The sequence below is a fragment of the Dysidea avara genome, chromosome 12 (genome assembly GCF_963678975.1).
Source record: "Dysidea avara chromosome 12, odDysAvar1.4, whole genome shotgun sequence".
NCBI lineage: Eukaryota > Metazoa > Porifera > Demospongiae > Dictyoceratida > Dysideidae > Dysidea > Dysidea avara.
Genome location: NC_089283.1, coordinates 2,091,320 through 2,109,618, shown reverse-complemented (window position 1 = coordinate 2,109,618; position 18,299 = coordinate 2,091,320). Strand labels below are relative to the sequence as shown.

The window sequence follows — 18,299 nt, the reverse complement described above, 5'->3', positions numbered from 1 at the left end:
ACGCGTATCTCTCGTAAACAGATTTGTGGCTTCCTGTTTATAATGCTTTTCCATAGATCGTATATTCTTCGTATATACGATCTATGATGATGCAGAAGGAGTGGATCATTACAGCAATTTTTTTTTTTTTTTTTGTGATATAATGAATGATGAGTACCTGTGGTAAGGCTTTTGTTTCTCGGGCCAAATTCAGCCAATTGCAGGGTTGGTAGGTTCTATAGTATGTACGCGTTGAACTGAATCCTCAAAAACATTTAATAACTCATGGATGCAATTACACACCATCTTGAAATTTGGCTCATTTGTAGTACTGCTTGACCCGCTAAAAACATTTCAATTTTGTTCAAATCTTTGACATAATATTTACGGCCAATCAAATTTTTCGCAATACATTTCCTACGGGGAAGCCATATAAATACAGTGTAAATTACAGCCCTTTCCCGAACTTGTAATGGAGCCAAACCATACATGTCTGTTGTTGACACCTTTGCTGGCTGAAATGTTAACTCTGTTGAGAAAAAATCCACTTTTAATTGTTAGCTGTTTTTCAGGATCCAGCTCAACGTGAACGTACTATATATACAAGGCCCAAATCATAGATGTCCTATGCCAAAATCATTGCATAATGTCACCATGACCAAATTTTAGAAAATGAAGTGTTCACACTGCATGATAGAGTTTTCTTATTTTTATACTATATTTGACACTAGATACACTGAGACTCTTCAGTAATGGTATACTTTTCATCAAGTAGAATGTTTCTATGGCAGCAGCATTTTGGTGGGCATCCTTGATTTTGGGGAAATCCCTACAATACAGTACTACGATATTAAATTGTGTGGACATATATACGTATCAGTTGCATGGGTTTTGAATGTTATTGCAGCTCAATTCTCAACATATAGGTAAGTGATTCTTAAGAATAAAATAGAACATCACCAATCATTGACTGTTAGGGATGATGTACATGTGGTAAGACTGAAACTAGATCATCTTGTTATGGTCTTATATAATCACTGTATAATTTACACACACTATGCATGTTTTCGCTTTGTATACTACTTGTGTTCTCTAGTGTGTGATAGCTAATCATTTTCTGTTCAGTCATTGCAGCATTCTAAAGCTTGGAGTTAAAGTTGCCGGTGATGTAAAGAGGATTCACAAAAATGAGGTTGCCAGGTCAATTGTTGTGCAGATCTGAGATATTTGTATATAAGGAATATAACTCCATGTGTAAGTAACTGTGCGTGTGTAGTGTGCCTATATGTGATTTGCGTGTACTATGTGCATGTTTAGTGTGTGTGTGCGCGCATGTGTGTGTGTGAGAGAGAGAGAGAGTGAAGTAAAGTAGAGTGGAGTGGAATGATTGAGTCTGATTTACGAGTTGATCTGTTTGTTTAATATAAAGTGTTACAAAAATACGTGCAAGGTATGCATATAGACACAGCACAATTGTTTTCAAGTCCAACTGCACACATTTTACTTAGACAAGTTCTCCAACTGATTGATATAATCAAGAATGCTGTGGCTGCCAGTCTCAGGGAGAAACATCACTTGGTGTGGCTGAAATAATTCATATTCTGCAGATAGGCGGATGAGCAGACCACTTGCAACAGGATCGTTCTGAATATTGATTATGTGGGAATGCATTTTCTTGAAATATTGTGCTAAGTTGGTGTTACCAACTGGGGGACATGCGAATGCATTATGAATCAGTTTTGCATTCTTGTATTTGTAAGAGATACAAAATGCTAGGAGTGATGCCAGGGCACCACCTAGGCTATGGCCAGTAGTGTAAATCTTCTTTTTACCAATAAGAGGCTTTATGTGGTCTTCAATAGTTTTGTAGACTTTATTGAATGCAATTAAGAAACCACTGTGAGTGAGATACGGCTGCCCCTCAATGATTGGCTCCTTAGGGAACCAAACATTTGTCAGCCAATTGTCAAGTGAGTAAGTGCCACGAAATACAATCACCACAGACTCATCATTACTGGCGATAAAGCCATGGGTATCAGTTTTAGCATCATAGATACGCATATCAGCTGTGAGATCATAACTGACAACTTGTTGCTGAATGGTTGAGTATTCTTCATAGGCAAGGTTGCTTAGTTTGGCATATCGAAGAGTTTCATTTTTATCAAAACCTGGTTTAAAGATGGCAGGTGGTAAGGGAGGATCTACAGATATCACTGCCTCAATGGTAATAGCAGCTAGTCCCATTTGTTGGTTTTTCTTGTCAAAGATTGGTCCAACGTATGCGTTGCTTGTAGGTCCAGGTTTATCATCTCGTATGTAAGATAATTTGTGTAACCCCTTCTGTCCTTTGTCCACGTGTTTCCAGTTGATATATCCTTTACAGTCAAATTGTGGCATACTACAGAAAGACAACAACAATGTAATGGTACACAGTTTCTATTGTAATTGTTTAGAAACTTATTGAGTTTCAATATAATAGTATTGTCACAATTTGTCAGGAGTTCAGAGTGACCCAAAACTTTTCCAACAAGTTTCTGTTTATATTTTTTATTTAATTGAATTTCTGCTGACTGCTTGCCTGACTGGCTGATGTCTCCAGCCAAGCATAACTCAACTATGGATGAGGCACAGGCGTGATTTCTTCACTGTTTGATGTCACTTTGACACGACACATGCCTTTTCACCAACTACAACACATACATCATGGGCCTATATTTATCCTTCTTTGCGTCCCATTTTGTACACACACACACACACACACACACACACACACACACACACACACATTTTACAGAAAATAATTTCAGGAAATCAGGCATGCACCTGCTTTATTTTATGAACATCTGATAGTCCCAAGTTTTACAAAGGTTTCACCATAAGCTCTATGGTAATAAAGTATCCCTGATAATTACGTAGGTCAATTGTGATCTGGTTAATATCTTACTCATGAATACGATACAATCCCAACCATGCCCCCTCACTGGGAACTTCATCTTCTACATCAACTTCAGGATAGGTATATGTGCAGCTGTGATCTAGTGTTATTGTTAACACAATTTGACTAGGAGCTTCATTGCATTCAGCAATGCCTCCTAGTTTACTGCGATTGGCAAGATGAACATTTGGCTCTGGACGATCTGTTCCTCTCTCATCTGGCTTTGTTAGGGTGTCTGGTAGTGAGTCTTGTTCTAAGATGGGAAACATTAGGTGCTTTTGAATTGGTGTGAAACCACTCCATTTTTTAAGTGCAACTTCAGGTGAACTTAATGTTCCAGTATCAATGTCTCCATGTATTCCAACAAGAAAACTTTCCAATTCTTTGTCAGGTTGTTCTCTTTTTCGACTAGAGAGCAGCTTTTTGGCATCTAGCGTGAAGGGATTAGTTGGTAAATGATTGACTATTCCCCTGAGAACATTGCTTTTTGCATCGAGGCGTTGGTAACCATGCCTAAAAATGCGAACCTCATATTCCTCAAATCGACTGCTGCCATACTTATATGCAGTGTTTCCTAATTTACCAACCTTATATGAGCCTTGAGCTGCCTTGTATATCCACTGGTATGCTAGATACTTTTTGTCATCCTTTTCATTTTTATCATACAATCCAACCCAGTAATCATCAGTGTCTGGGGTCTTGTCAAGACTCCAGTGGATAGTGGGGTAATAGTACAGGTAACTGAGGTAGGGATATAGCTGGATGTTGGAGTATACATTTGGAGGTGTTGCCTCAATTGACTCTATGTCTGCTGTTCTTTTTTCAGCTGAAGTAACTCGGGGTTGAAATACAGGATCAGCTTGTATTGTACTTAGCAGTTTGTTTTTGCTAGTATTGTCTAGCTTCTTCCATCCAGCACAAAACTCTGCTCCTACATTTCCAGCCATTGCAAGTTGTAACTAGAAATCTGATTGTTTGGAACCTCAGAATTAATTTAATTTCTTTAGATGTTCTCCTCTGTGAAAAAACTTTTCTTCTTGACTACTTGAGCTTTAATCCCATCAGTACAACTGAGAGTCATGCAGTGAAGTCTGTAAATTTATAGCTACACAGATTGGCCACATTACATATAGGTAAAAACCCTCAAAAAGCACCTACTACAATTCCTTATTTGTACATATGAAGTGACCACAGTGGCATAGAGCAACCACAATGCTGTTCCACAACATCCACCTTTGGACCTCATGACATGAGAGAAGTTGAACCTTTGATCTTTAATCACCTTACTAAAGTTGAACCTTAATTTGCTCTTTAATCACCACTGCCACAGCTTATTCTGATCCTACAAATACATACATGCAAGAAAAGACAGTTTTATTGTAAGATATACTTACAGGGTTCTTTCTTTCCAAGGTAGATCATTATATTTTATCATCATTACTGGCAATAAAGTGTGCATGGTGTTATAAATATGTGTATCAACTGTGAGATCAGAACTGTCAATTTGTGTTTGGACAGCCAAGTATGGTTCATAGGCAAGGCCACTTAGTTCAGCTTTGCATATCAAATGTACCATTATAATAATCTGGTCCATAGATAAGTTGGGGAACAAGATGTGCACGGTAGGCTTTTCTTACTACCATTATTTACACCATATAGGTGGTTCATAATAGAAATCTACTGTTTTTTTGCCAAAATCACACCATACTCCATTGTCCAACCTCAAAAAAGCTTTAGAAGTTAATATAAGTCCACTGGTGAGTACAAAGTTAATAGGAACCACTTAAAAATTCTAAATGTGCCGGTTTCGCCTGTATGATCATTTACCACTAAGTGTTAGGCCATATTGCACACTTTCATTTTCATTAACTAAAACAGTCAAAGTACACAAATTATGCATGGAGTCAGTGGTATTCACTGCATGATATAGCAGAAAATTTATGCAGGGAATGTCAACTTGTATCGTTACTTTAAACTCAACCATCATCATTGCTGGTGCTCCATTGTGTTGCACACAACTGCACCCAATAGGGATGGATGACAAACATCTAGATTGCCACATTGGGATTTTCTGTTGGTCTGTTGAGGTTTGCAAAATAACTTCTTGACTGAGTGCACATGATAATGGTCGTATGTGTGAACACATTCTACACTATATCAGTGAAAACTACCCTCCCATGCACCCACCTATTGTAATTTCCTTGACAGGTCAGCAGGTGACTATTGGTTTTGCAGCAATCACACTGTGGGTTTCATTTATGCTCACATCTTCATGCATTATTTGAGAAGTCAGTTGTCCATGGCAATTCACATGATAATTTCTGTGCTGACAGAAATTTATTACTGGTCTAATTTTACCCTTGGTCTCAGTGTTCAATGGCGGATCCAGGATGGGGCATTTGGGGCAAATGCCCCCCCCCCCCCCCCTTCAAGAAATTGCATACAAGATCGAGATACTCTAATAGAGCAGTCAGTTACTCTAATAAAGCAGTCACAATGTTCATGAGGCAGTGTAGCTTACCTATGAAGCTATAAATAGGATTTTATTTTACATAACAGACGTGATATATTTGGTAAAGGATCACTAGCTATTATTGTTGTGACCTTTTTTTTTTTTTTTTGGTCTTCAACTGTTTTCAGCAAGGTGCCCCCCCTCTTTCCAAACTCTGGATCCGCCCCTAGTGTTGGTTTAACTGTATTGTGCATCCCCCACCCTCATAGTTACATTCATTGCATATATGGTTTGTAAGCTTTAAAGTGTGTTATGGTTCATGTGTAGCTATATATACTGACTGGTCGAGTAGCTGTAGCTGTGATTGGCACTGTGGAACATGGTGACAAATGACAATAAATTCTCCATCTATCCTATCGTAAACTACATAGCTACATGTATGATACTATAGCTACATGTATGATACTATAGCTACATGTATGATACTATAGCTACACACACACCCCATGCAGAGTATACAATCTATGTTATTAATTAACTTAAGCTCAGTAGATTTGCAGCTAATTCTCAAACTTTATTGTGGCAAATTATAGATGGAAAGCAATGACAACTAAAAGCTTGATTTACCGCAAACACTTGTCTGAGGAAGAGTAACAGGCTGCCATTCAAATCTTAGGCACAGAGCATTGGGTTATGATTATTCAAGTATAGTGTTGCAGGTAATATCAATAGGCTTAACTGGTGCAGCTTAGATGCAAAAGACATATTAATAGAATATTGTAAAGATTTGTTTTTGCTCGCTACCACAAGTTAACACCATCACCAGAGAACATGGCAGAAGATAACAGATTCCATTTTCCAGAATACGTAGATCATTGTGTGCCTAAATTCAGTTTCTTCTCTGCTACCGTCAAGTTGTTACCAGATTTTATACTGTAACATTGGGAGATTATATATGGTTGTATTATACATGTGCACTTGTACATGAACACCCCATTATCAATGTTCTCCTCCTACAGCAGGCCTGGGGGTACAGCACCCATCCAGTTGCTGAGAGATATTTTAATGATCCAAACTTATCAGATTACTATAATTAATTTATGGATGAATATGTCATAGGTAATTGATTCCCTGGATAGCTAGTAGGCCTACACATACAGGCTTGAATCCACTGACAAAAATGGTCCAGGAAAAGTATCAAGATACGGTGAAATGTAATGAGGATGTGTCTTGTACACTCAAGTGCATAATCCAGGCTGCATGATATAAATACAAGAAGGGTCTGTTATGTATAACTCATGCAGGCTATAGCAGTAGCTGTAAGTTCAAACTCAGTTTTGTGGCATCACCCACATTAATTAATTTAATAGAATTATGTACAAAGCAGCAATAAAAGTGTGGGTGGGAGGGGTGACCTGAACTGGTAGCCTGTAGGTTACTTATGTGCTGGCTACTATGCATTTATGGCAAAGACTTAAACAGTCACAATAAGCAGTCATGGGTGCATGTATAGGAACCTTGGTACAATGAATACAAGAACAAAGGTATAGTGTTGGGTATAAGGGAACTCAGTATTGAAATGTGTTTAAAAATGATATAAGTCTGGCATTAATATGTGCTAATAGTCTAGAAATATTTTTTCCTCATGAAAGCACTGAAACTCACAACATTCTACGTTCTCACGTATACATTGACTAAGACAATAGATATTGCAACATATACAAAACAAGCAAAAAATGCCGGCACAAAACAAACAAGAGAATTAATTTGTACAGTTTCTTAAAAGGTAGCAAAGTGTAGAGGCTGCCACTTTGCATGCTAGTAAGAAGGGAATTCTACCATGAAAATGGATATTTATATGAATGCTCTATTAGAGAATATACGAAATGATAGCACCAAGCCAGCAATTAGCGCGGGCCCGGAAAGACATCAGGCGTATTCTAATGTTTTAGGGAAGCTACCACATGCTGCACATGTCATGGGTGTAATACAAAGTAGGCAATATTACCTTATCCCATTAGTTTCTGCTGCAGTCAGTGAGTATACTATAGCGTGTCGATAACGCCTCCTAGTTAATAGTGCGTGTCTTTCTAGTTGGAGTCGTCATAACTTGCAGATATTTCAGAGTAGGTTTCGTCTCTGGGTACAGGCATAGTCGTGATGGAAAGAGGAGAATAGATACGTCTCGTTTACGCACTTACAAGGTCCACAATGATTGTATCAAGGTGTTTACTCACGCAGATGAGTGCGAGGCTGAGCTGAGCCAGGTAGACTGGGACAATGTACTATTGGTAGGACTGGATTGTGAGTGGAGTCGCAAGCCAGTGGCTCTAATACAATTAGCGCTACCTAATGGTAACTGTTACCTCATACAAGTGTGTGCAATGGTGGATGGTATACCTCCCACACTGGAATCAATACTTGCTAATAAAAGGTGTTCATCTATTTGTAGTAAATGTGTTTATTTTCTGGCTGTGTAGTGCATGCATGACTGTGTGTGTGTGTGTGTGTGTGTGTGTGTGTGTGTGTGTGTGTGTGTGTGTGTGTGTGTGTGTGTGTGTGTGTGTGTGTGTGTGTGTGTGTGTGTGTGTGTGTGTGTGTGTGTGTGTGTGTGTGTGTGTGTGTGTGTGTGTGTGTGTGTGTGTGTGTGTGTGTAGTCAATACATGTTTCTGGTGTAGCAGTGTTTACTGTATGTATATCAACGAAAAGAATATCTACAGATGATATTCTAGTCATGAGTATGGCAAGTTTAATCTGATTAAATAATTTTGATCTGTCTGCCTGCAAGGCCAGAAGCCAAACGAAGCAATGCAAATTAAAGCCACCATTTCTCACCATAATAACAAACTTACCTGTGGCATGTGGCTTTTCTGGTTCTGACAAGAGTCTACCTGACTTTCCTTTATCTTTCAATTACATGGTCATCTTCTTCATGCAAGTAAACCATACTGAGGCATTAATTTTCTGTATCAACACCCTTAGAGGAGCATACTTACATGCCACAAGCCTATTTGAAGCTCTTAGATGCTACTGTAAGAGGAAGTGGATACCTGTAACTGTACTGATAAACAATTGCATTGTGACCACACCCCTTAAGCAATCAGGACACACCATCACACCCTTAAAAACAGATCACAGTGACCACACCACTTAATGATCTAGCTATTTGCTGTAGAAGCCAAGACATGGATACCACAACCATTATACATGACCGGTCCTGCAATAATAAGGCACGTGGGCACATGATTTTTGTCTACTTTTTCAAAGTTTCGTCACTCATAACTTTTTTTACCATTATGCCATTGCACTGCAATTTTCAGTTTCTTAGTACGAATTTAATTTGCATCATGATGCAAGTTACAGAATGGAAATATACTTTTCCTGTACTGAAATATGACGTGTAGAATGACGGGGTGTAGTTTGTGTGTGCCCACATGCCCTGTTTTTGCTAAAACAGAAAGGTTAAGTGCAGTTAATTTAAAAAAATTAAAAATTAGGTAGATAAAAGTAGTGAAACAAGAAAATGATATGAATGATGCTAGCGATTACAACATACAGTAGAACCTTCAGTTATCTGAACTCCTTGATAAACTTAGGGACTTCACCGCAGCTGCTTTGTCTGAAGTTTGTCATGATGTGGCAATTGAACCAGTGTTACAACTAGGGCTGGGACAAATATTGAAATTTACCTTCGAATATTCGCTAATAAAATGTTCGAACATTCAAAGCTTTGGTGTTAGCTTTCAAGTTACAGGTTTTCTTGTATTTACAGCACATCCTTCTAAGTTTTATCTTAACCTATTTAATAAGTTTGTAAGCATTTGGAAAATGCATAGAAGCAGTACCGAATGACATGATCGATCGATTGCAAATGGGCATGTTCGCTATACTGCAACCTAGTCTCGCCCCCAGACCACAAGGGTCTGGTGACACACAATACAAACTCTTGGCAGTGACGTATACGACCGAGGAATTCATCGGTCACCAATCAGATTCGAGTACGTCTCTGATGTCAGATATTCCTATACTTTCACTCAACTAGAACTCATTTTGTTCTTTATCGCTGTGTCCCATTCACGGTATACACTAATGCTCTTTACCGTAGGATCATGGATCTTAAGCAGTGCTCTGTCATCACCGACAATTTGAATTCATGCCTCAGAAATATGTAATACGTGATGTCATGGAAATTGTAAGGCTTTGTTTTATACTGCCTAGCGTTTCACCAGACCCTTGTAGTCTGGGGGCGAGACTAACTGCAACCATGCATAGGTAAACACCACGTAATGGCTAAAAGGACATTTTCCATGCATTATCTATCACTTTATAAGGTATTTTAAGGCTGCAACTATGGTAGCAAGCTAAACTTCAATGGGTGGGCGTGGCACACGAAGATCGATCATGAAGAGACGAACATTGATCACGCAAGAGGAAGAAACAGCTGCAATAAAGATAATGACATTTATTTGTAATTCTCTCATAGACTATGAGTGCATTACAAAGCTTTGAAGGATATTTTTATAATTCGAAGTTTACTTAACCTACGAAGCATTCGAAGCTTCGTCCCAGCCCTAGTTGTAACCCCTATCTGGTGAATCTTTGGGACCAGAGGTGGTCCATCAGTCTGAAAAGTCCATATCTCTGAAACTGTGTATAATATAACCATAAAGAAATGGGTAACTATCATTCAACTACCCTAATAGAACAGTCACTACTCTAATAGAGTGGTCATTTCTGTAGTTTGGTTAACCAAGAATCCAGATAAGTGGGTCCAGATAACTGAAGTTCCACTGTAGCTATATGTGGGAAATCCAAAGTTGGCATATGCCAAAGTTGGGATTTGACTTACAGAAGTATCTAGTACAAGTATAGAATACATACATTGTAAGGTAGATAAAATTTAATAGTCCCCGTGGGTCCACTGTTTATATACTTACCCTGTGTACACTTTGCAGTGTGTGATATTTGTTGTTGCTAATCATTTTGTGTGCTGTCATCATAGCATTCTCAAATTTGGAGTTGAGGTTGCCAATGATGCTAAGAGGATTCACCAAATGTGTGGTTGCCAAGTCAACGGTTGTGTAGATCTGAGATATTTGTATATAAGGAGTGGACTCCATGTGTAAGTAACTGTGTGTGTAGTGTGTGTGTCTTTGTTTATGTGTAGTGTGAGTGTGTGTGTGTGTGTGTTGTACCCATAGGGAGGATCCTCTTAGCCTCAAGTCCCTCACAAGGTTACTGTTGGAAATGGAGCTACCCAAGTCTCATCATATTCGCTGCAGCAACTGGGAAGCTGTACCCTTAACCAACTCTCAGGTACAGAGGTAATCATTCCATCACAAATATGTTGTGTTACAATCATGATGTTTCTACCAGATATACTATGCTGCAGCTGATGCTGCTGTGGCTGTTGATATTGTTGATGTGTTGGTAAAAAGGAAACTACAAAGATTGGAAGAAAGAGAACTTGCTGCAGAGCATTCGTTGATGCAACCAAAGCCCCACCCACTAATTGCTGCACAGCTTCTTCATGAACATTCTACAGTCAAATATTGTGACAAGCTGAAAAATGACACACAAGATGACCCCCAAGTGTCTAACGAATGCCACTCAAAGGACATTAGATTTACAAAAGAGGTTTATAGCTGTCTCTTCTCAATGTGTCAGGGAATAGTTGACCTTCCCTATCGTCACAAACCCTACATTCCAGATCCTTCATCATATAAGGTAGCTGCACCATGTGAAATATGTGACTTTGTGAAGGCTGAGGATAATATGGGCTGTACAATTATTGTAATAGAAGTGATTGTCGTAGTTATTACTGCAACACTTTCAATAGCTAAGAATTCCAATCAGATACTGTTTAACAAATGGATGTGTTTGTTTTCATTAAAAGCAATACCTATTTATTGGCAATTTGTTAATCGCTTAAATCTGTAAATAACCACATATATTAGTGATTAGCTTGCTTATCTGTTTTACGGCATTTGCACTCTAATGAACACTTACAACTGTATGTTCAGTTAATTGGAGGTTCAAATGAGTGTTTAGATAACCAAAGTCCCACTTTGTTATCTTTTTAAAAGTTATGATCATTTTGGTGAATTCCCATATTCATCCTAACTGCCAATATTCAATTTGTTCCATGCAGAGTTCAAGGGCTGGTCCGGCACCATCAAAAGCTCACAACAAACCCCACCAGAACCAGTCAGTGAACCAACAGCATAATTGTCAACTGTTAGCTCCAGATGGGCCACTGGTGGCCACTGCTAGCAGAAAGAAATTGGAGGAGACAAATTTAGGAGGTATCAAATTGTTGTTGCCTTGCCATAACTTTGTAGTAGTGCAGATGTAGTTTAAATATAGTGTGAAAATGGTGTTTCAGAGTAGGCTGTTTCATGTGTGTAGTGTATGTGTGCGTAGCGTATGTGTGCGTAGCATATGTGTGCGTAGCGTATGTGTGCGTACGTACATGTGTGTGCATGCGTACGTATGTACATGCGTATGTATGTATGTATGTGTGTGCATACATGTGTATGCGTGGAGGGGATCTGGGGACATGCCTCTACAGGAAAATTTGAATGCTTTGAGGTTGAATCTGGAGTGATTTCAGTGGTACATGTGTACTTGAGTATTCGTATAACAAGACACACGGTGTGTGGCCAAGAAAGCCAGCATGCCACACTGTGAATATATTGACAGGAAGAAAGAAAACAGTATTTTCATGTGTGCATAGCTCCATGGCCTGTTAACCATTTTTGCATTATAGCTGTCTGCCAGGTAGGGTAGGCCATACAGCAAATTTGATTAAATTCGTACCAGTCATGGGTATTCAAAGTGTTGATTAATTTCTTCATTTTATTCTTCTTAAGCCATAGGAGAGCTACGAGGGCTTTGGTTTATTTCTGCACACTTTGCAACAATGCTATAAAATGCAAACGTGTAACTCAATTGCCTCAATCTGTGGCCATTGAGCATGGCTGTATGCTTTTTATCACAAAAAGCTAGGTATCTTTGACTATACATTCTCCGTGAAACTAAATGCAAGAATTTGTAAAATGCATTTCTTTTCACATAGTGGACCTATTCTGCTTACAAAGAACTACCAGAGAGTCATTTTGAATTGAAGGATGATTATTAGCTAAAAGCAGTCAGTGTCAACAGTCAGTGCTTGGTAGCTAGTTACCATGATACAAAAAATTTAATTTTATGATTCTTCATATAAGTTATGCTTATAAAATTATTTTATAACTCAAAAGTGAATTATGATGAAATCATAGTCTTTCCTTTCTTGTTAGTAACTCCCAAATATGTGTATTTCATGACCTCATTAATCTCATTGTAGTGACCATGTCTGGTAGTTCCCAAACATAACTAAAGTGTACTTATTCCTTTGTAAAGGTGTACTGTATTTATTGTTTTTGTCCCTTAGAGATGGTGGATGAGTCACCTTTAACAGCTAAACTTCAGCCAAAAGAACACCATCCGGAGGACAACAGCTGTCATAGAAGAAGGATATGTGTTGTCTGTGGAGAAGAAGAAAAGAATTTTATCCACAAACATGTGATTCCTCTAGAATATCGCAAGTTAGTTTATTCAATGTATAGTAGGATATCAGAATTTCTAAATGACACAAGTGACTGTTCTATTAGAGTATTTTTAACTTTTCAACTGCAGGTGTACATTACAGATGTAAATTTATTTCCGCCACATTGTGTATATCTAAGGTGTCTTTAGTGTAAACAAAACAAAGATTTTTATCCTTCATGAGAAAGCAATCATACAGTACGATAGTACTGTATAGTAGGGACCACAAAGGAGTAGGCGTAGCCTACGAAATAACATCACCCAAAAACCAGCCTCAATTTTCCCCGACGATGATGAGACAGTATTGGTTAGGTAAAACTAAGCCCAAACAAGCAATTTCAAAAAAAAATTAACGGAATTTTCTGCTGACTGTGTAAATAACTGACTGATGCCTTCAGACAAGCGTAACTCGATAAATGCTATGGGCTTGATTTTTTCACCGTTCGATGTCGCTTTGGCTTGAGAGGTGCCTTTTGGCATACTGTAGTACGTACAATGCATTCTTCATGGACTTACTAGTGTCCTCCTTTGTGTCCCATTCATCTTTGCTGACAGCGAAAGGTATCGATTTAGCAGTAGCAGGTGATAGCGCTTCCCTTCGTAATGGAAATTGTCCGTATTTTTCATAGTGGCTATTTTGATTGCAGAGGTGCTTTTCGAACAGTTCTTGAGTCGTACTGCTGTGTAACAGGTTGAACATAGCCGACAATGACGATAATTGATGTAACTGGGGCAAGAAAACAGCTTTTTCATATGTGCATAGCTCCATGCCCCTTCTCCAAGGTACACCATTTTGCATTATACGTAGCTGTCTGCCAGGTAGGGTAGGCCACACAGCATATTTGATTAAATTTGCAACAACCATTTGCGAGATATGGGCATTCAAAGTTTCATTTTAATTTCTTTGTATTTTTTTCTTATACCGTACAGGGGCTTTGATTTATTTTCGCACACTTTGCAAAAATTGCTATAAAATGCAAACATGTAGCTTGATTGCCTCGATCTTTGGCACAAACAAAGAGCGTGTAACGGTGGATTCACGTACCAAGTTTGTTGTGAATCTGAGGAATATCCAAGGAGTTATGAGCATTTATTCATGTTAAAAAAGGTGAAAACTTCTGTTATGGCTACAGGGTAAACCGAGTATTGAAAATCGGTGTGTAGATAGGCTGATCATCATAGCAGTCAGCGATTTTTGATAGTTTGAATAGCAGAATAGTTACAGCGACAAAGTTATGTAAAGCGCAAAAACCAAACAAGTGTAAAATCACATGATTGAGATACTCTAATAGAGCAGTCACCGCAGGGTACAAAAAAGTGTGCAAAAAATGTCGGGGGAAAAACTTACCAGAGTTTGAACCAGGGACCTCCATACCTAACACCTGCATCCTTAACCACTGAACCACTGCTACCTCGGCTGATCACCTCACTTAATTTCTGCTTTATAAATGAAATTTTTAGTTTATCACACAGTACAATAGTACTGTATAGTAGGGATGATGAAGGTGTGGGCATGGTCCACAAAGAAAAATCTACCCAAAATCATCTTCAGAAATCCTTCACAGCCATTTCACAGTATTGGTGAGGTATAAACAAGCCCAAATATGTCTTCAGAACGACGCGAAACGAAATTTAAAAAAATTTTTTTTTTGCTACGAAATTTAAAAAAAAATTTATTTTAGCGAATTTTCTACTGTCTGCCTCACCGATGCGTTCAGTCAAGTGTAGCGGAAAACTGGCTACAGCTACAGCCTTACTTCTTTGGCAGAAACACTTTGAATTTTGTGGAGAAAAAACCTTTCACAATATTAAATACCTACGATGTGTGCACTACTGTCTTACTGTTTCATCTTTGATCCTTCTTTATCGTGGCCATCTCTCATGGGTACGGCTTCCATCAAAGCATGTACATCACAGTGCCCCAACATATTGGAATAAACGTGTAGCATAATTGTAGCAAGCATGTGATTTTAATGTTGGGATACACCTCGGGATATGCTGCTGCCTGTTTAACATCGCCACTACACGCGTAAGGATTAGAGCGTTTGCTTTGGCTCGAAGGTGGTTTCTTTTCCGAGTTTAAAAACTGGTTGTATATGGCGCCTCTCTACAGACTCTATGGGTAGCTTTCCCAGAGCACTTTTCAGGCGTACTACAACTGAAAAATAACATTGTAGGCCTCATAGGCTCGCATATCTTGTCATCTAGAAAGTGGGCATGACCTGTACTTACGCGAACTAAAAGTAAGAGCAGCCCTGAGGCTTTGTTGAGAGAATTAGTGGAAAATAATACTGTAGACACACTATAAAACAGTTGAAAAGATACTTCTGTGGGTAATGTGCTGTTTAAAACGGTTTGTTAAAAATACGCATCCTTAGGAACGTTGAGCTGCGTATTTTGGGAATTGCAGGTTATTCATGAATTACTAAATACAGTTATTCAATAAAGTTTACAAAAAAAGTATACAAACAAGTGTAAGAAAAAATTAGGAATTTTCCATATGAGTAGGGACTACAGCAATAAAAAGCACTGAAACAAGTCGCTGAGACAAAACACTACTGAATGATTGCATTTTAATCCCTACTTTAGCCTGCTATGATGTATGGTTAAAGTAGGGATTAAAATGTAATCATTCAGTTGTGTTTTGTCTCAGCGACTTGTTTCAGTGCTTTTTATTGCTGCAGTCCCTACTCATATGGAGAATTCCTAATTTTTTCTTGCACTTGTAATTAAATTGTAATTTCATAGATCTACCAATAGAAGTACTAGATTGTTCTAGAACAGTCTATGTATGTTCTATTAGAAGTCCTCAAAATAATGTGCACTCTATTAGAGTATTTCAATATTATTATCAAATGCAGTGAATGTGATACATTTATAAGTCTGTCTGCAAAGAAAAGAAAATGTGATTAACAACAAACCTCAAAATCAGCCATAGGCTGGCCTTATAAAGTATGAAAATAAGTGAAATCCACACAAAAACAGACAAGCTGTGAAAAAATGGTGCAGCCTTTATAAAGCCTGGGTGAAAAAAGTTGTGAAATCAAAGGTGGTGGCCAAGAAATGGCTGCAATGATAAAATTTTTAATAATGGTTGTGTACATTGTTAATTAACATCATTGCAGCCATTTCTTGGCCTCCACCTTTGATTTCACAACTTTTTTCACCCAGGCTTTATAAAGGCTGCACTATTTTTCACAGCTTAGCTGTTTTGTGTAGATATATAATTTTGCAAACATGGCAAGTTTTCTCTTAGTCACACTATGTGTGCGTGTGTTTGTGTGTGTGCACATACAGAGTTCAGGGTGTGTTATACTGTTATAGCGTACATGTTGTCTTTTCAGACACTTCCCAGTTCACATGAAGGAGCGCTTTTCACATGATGTGTTGCTGCTTTGCCCTCTATGCCACCAGTTGTCATGCCAACAAGATAGTTACTATCGCGAATATCTTGTGTCATATTACAATGCACCAGTTAATGGAACTGGTAAACTGAAGGGTGATGTGTGGTTACAACAAGTTAGGAACCATGCTCGGTAGGTACTAAGTGCAGTAATAAATGTTTTTTGTATTATGCTCATGTGTGGCTTGCATGTGTTCATGTGTGTGCTTGCGTATGTGTGTGTGTGTGTGTGCACCTGGTGTTTACTGGGTAAGCTGTCCTTGTCTCTTTTAGTGATGTTGGGGTCATTGTGGAACTTAGGGTTCCAAGACCTCTCTCCATGAGACCTTCTGTGGGTTACTAGCCCCAGGAGGATTGCCTGTACAAGGCTCAAGTACCTATGTGGTGCACACAGCAATCCCAGTGCTGGTTCGCTGGGTGGCAATAGCTGTGTTTTGCACGGCTGCTGTAGGCTTTGCTCTGTGTGTGTGTGTAGTGTAGTATAGTGTGCATGTGTATGTGTCCTCATTGTTGGCCTGGTAACTCATTGCATACTGGTGATGTGGCTAAATGGCAGTGTCTCTGTCCCTGACCATGTACTTAAGACCACTTCACATTGGCCTTGCAGCCCAACAGCAAGGCATTACTTCATGAGTATACTCAAACATTCTTCTTGAGGTTGATTACCCAGATCCTGCTATTGTCTGAGAAGCTCACCTTATAAATCTGTTACTCAGTGTCTGCTGTTTAGGAGGGACGTGCGCTGTGTGATGTATGTTGTGGTGTATATACCGTGTTCACTAATGATGTACTTTTTACACTAGTGCGCTCCAAAATCATCACAAGATCCCCGAGGCAAGAGTTTACCAATTAATGGACACACTCAAGACATTCTACAGAGTGGATGACATCACAGATCACATGATCCAAGAAGCTGCGAATATTGATCCCAGGTGTGTACAGTAGATATTATGCAATCCCCATCCCCTACTACTGGGCAAGCAGATGTCTCACATGACATCACTGCTATATCAGTAGGGGGAACAGCAACTAGTCAGTTTAATCGCAATCCCTTGGTGTTCCCTTCCAAGATGGTTGTTTCATGCCCTGGCTACATTGTTACATTGTGGTATTTAGTTAAGTCCCCAATTGGTGTTTTTGTTGTGATTATATAGTTATCAATTTGTTGTTTTGTCCTGTTTTCTGGGATTCATTTAAGGAGGAGGGAAGGCTTGACCCCCTTGACAAACTCCTGCCCCATCTTAAATTTTAAGCAAGAGTATAATGAAACCTTAGATATGCCAGACACAACTGTGATATTGAATGAAACATGTGAAGCATATACACCCTGTAATTTTGGCAGGTGCCATAGCTAAGAGCTGTACCTGAGAAATGCATCAGGAAGAGTGGTCACTCAGGTAACTGAAAATTAAGTTGAGAGAGAGAGAGTCTATAATACAGAGAGCATGCCCCCAGACCCTCAAAGATGCCGCATAGTTACACACATGGTTAGCATTACAGAATTTCCTCCGTACTATCTTTTGTCTCCCTGGAAATGTGCTTTTAGGTATCTGCAGTGGTGTGTTAGAAACATACTTAATTTTATCACTAATAAATTGTAACTAGTAAGTGGTGCTGTATGGTTGATAGATAGTACTAGTGTATATGATCCAGAAAAGCAACTACTACTGTTTTGAGACGTTGAAATGTATTAAATATTATTACTTTGTGTAGGAGTGCTAATGATGATTTCATCAGTCATGGTCAGAAAGTAGTTGAGACAGTCACCCAGGAAGGGAAGTTGATAGAATTTCAAATTTCTTGGCGGAAGCATTTTCTTGACTCGATGAAACCACAATATTTACCCCCACAATGGTCAATATACCATAACCCAATCAGCAGTTAATATTGTAATTTTGTGTGTTATATATTGCTAATAAACTGCTCCTTTAAGGATCAGTGG

The 18,299-nt window shown here is 38.7% G+C and overlaps 2 protein-coding genes across 3 annotated transcripts; one reads left to right on the top strand and one right to left on the bottom strand.

The window, feature by feature from the left end:
• Positions 1-126: 126 nt before the first annotated feature.
• On the top strand, positions 127-18,295 carry LOC136240253 (exonuclease 3'-5' domain-containing protein 2-like). Of its 2 annotated transcripts, XM_066031183.1 has the most exons (10): positions 7,305-7,402; positions 7,461-7,800; positions 10,370-10,489; positions 10,569-10,683; positions 10,744-11,094; positions 11,519-11,672; positions 12,800-12,953; positions 16,299-16,490; positions 17,161-17,289; positions 18,071-18,295. In XM_066031183.1, exons 1-10 carry the CDS (start codon positions 7,345-7,347, stop codon positions 18,240-18,242), a joined length of 1,785 nt encoding a protein of 594 aa, XP_065887255.1. In that variant the 5' UTR covers positions 7,305-7,344; the 3' UTR covers positions 18,243-18,295. The 2 variants fall into 2 exon arrangements, with proteins under 2 accessions (XP_065887256.1, XP_065887255.1); XM_066031184.1 differs by lacking the exons at positions 7,305-7,402; positions 7,461-7,800 and adding an exon at positions 127-1,233.
• Positions 1,379-4,000, bottom strand: LOC136240252 (uncharacterized). The gene is made up of 2 exons (XM_066031181.1): positions 2,924-4,000; positions 1,379-2,377 (listed from the first exon to the last, which is right to left on the bottom strand). The coding sequence occupies exons 1-2, from the start codon at positions 3,859-3,861 to the stop codon at positions 1,480-1,482; spliced, it is 1,836 nt and encodes a 611-aa protein (XP_065887253.1). The 5' UTR covers positions 3,862-4,000; the 3' UTR covers positions 1,379-1,479.
• Positions 18,296-18,299: the final 4 nt, after the last annotated feature.

Coding starts and splice junctions, on each gene's coding strand:
- LOC136240252 (XM_066031181.1), bottom strand. CDS start 3,861: ATGGCTGGAAATGTAGGAGCAGAGTTTTGTGCTGGATGGAAGAAGCTA. Junction 2,378..2,923: donor GGATTGTATCGTATTCATGA/GTAAGATATTAA, acceptor GTCTTTCTGTAG/TATGCCACAATTTGACTGTA.
- LOC136240253 (XM_066031183.1), top strand. CDS start 7,345: ATGGGTGTAATACAAAGTAGGCAATATTACCTTATCCCATTAGTTTCT. Junction 7,801..10,369: donor TCAATACTTGCTAATAAAAG/GTGTTCATCTAT, acceptor CTGTCATCATAG/CATTCTCAAATTTGGAGTTG. Junction 11,095..11,518: donor CAGATCCTTCATCATATAAG/GTAGCTGCACCA, acceptor TGTTCCATGCAG/AGTTCAAGGGCTGGTCCGGC.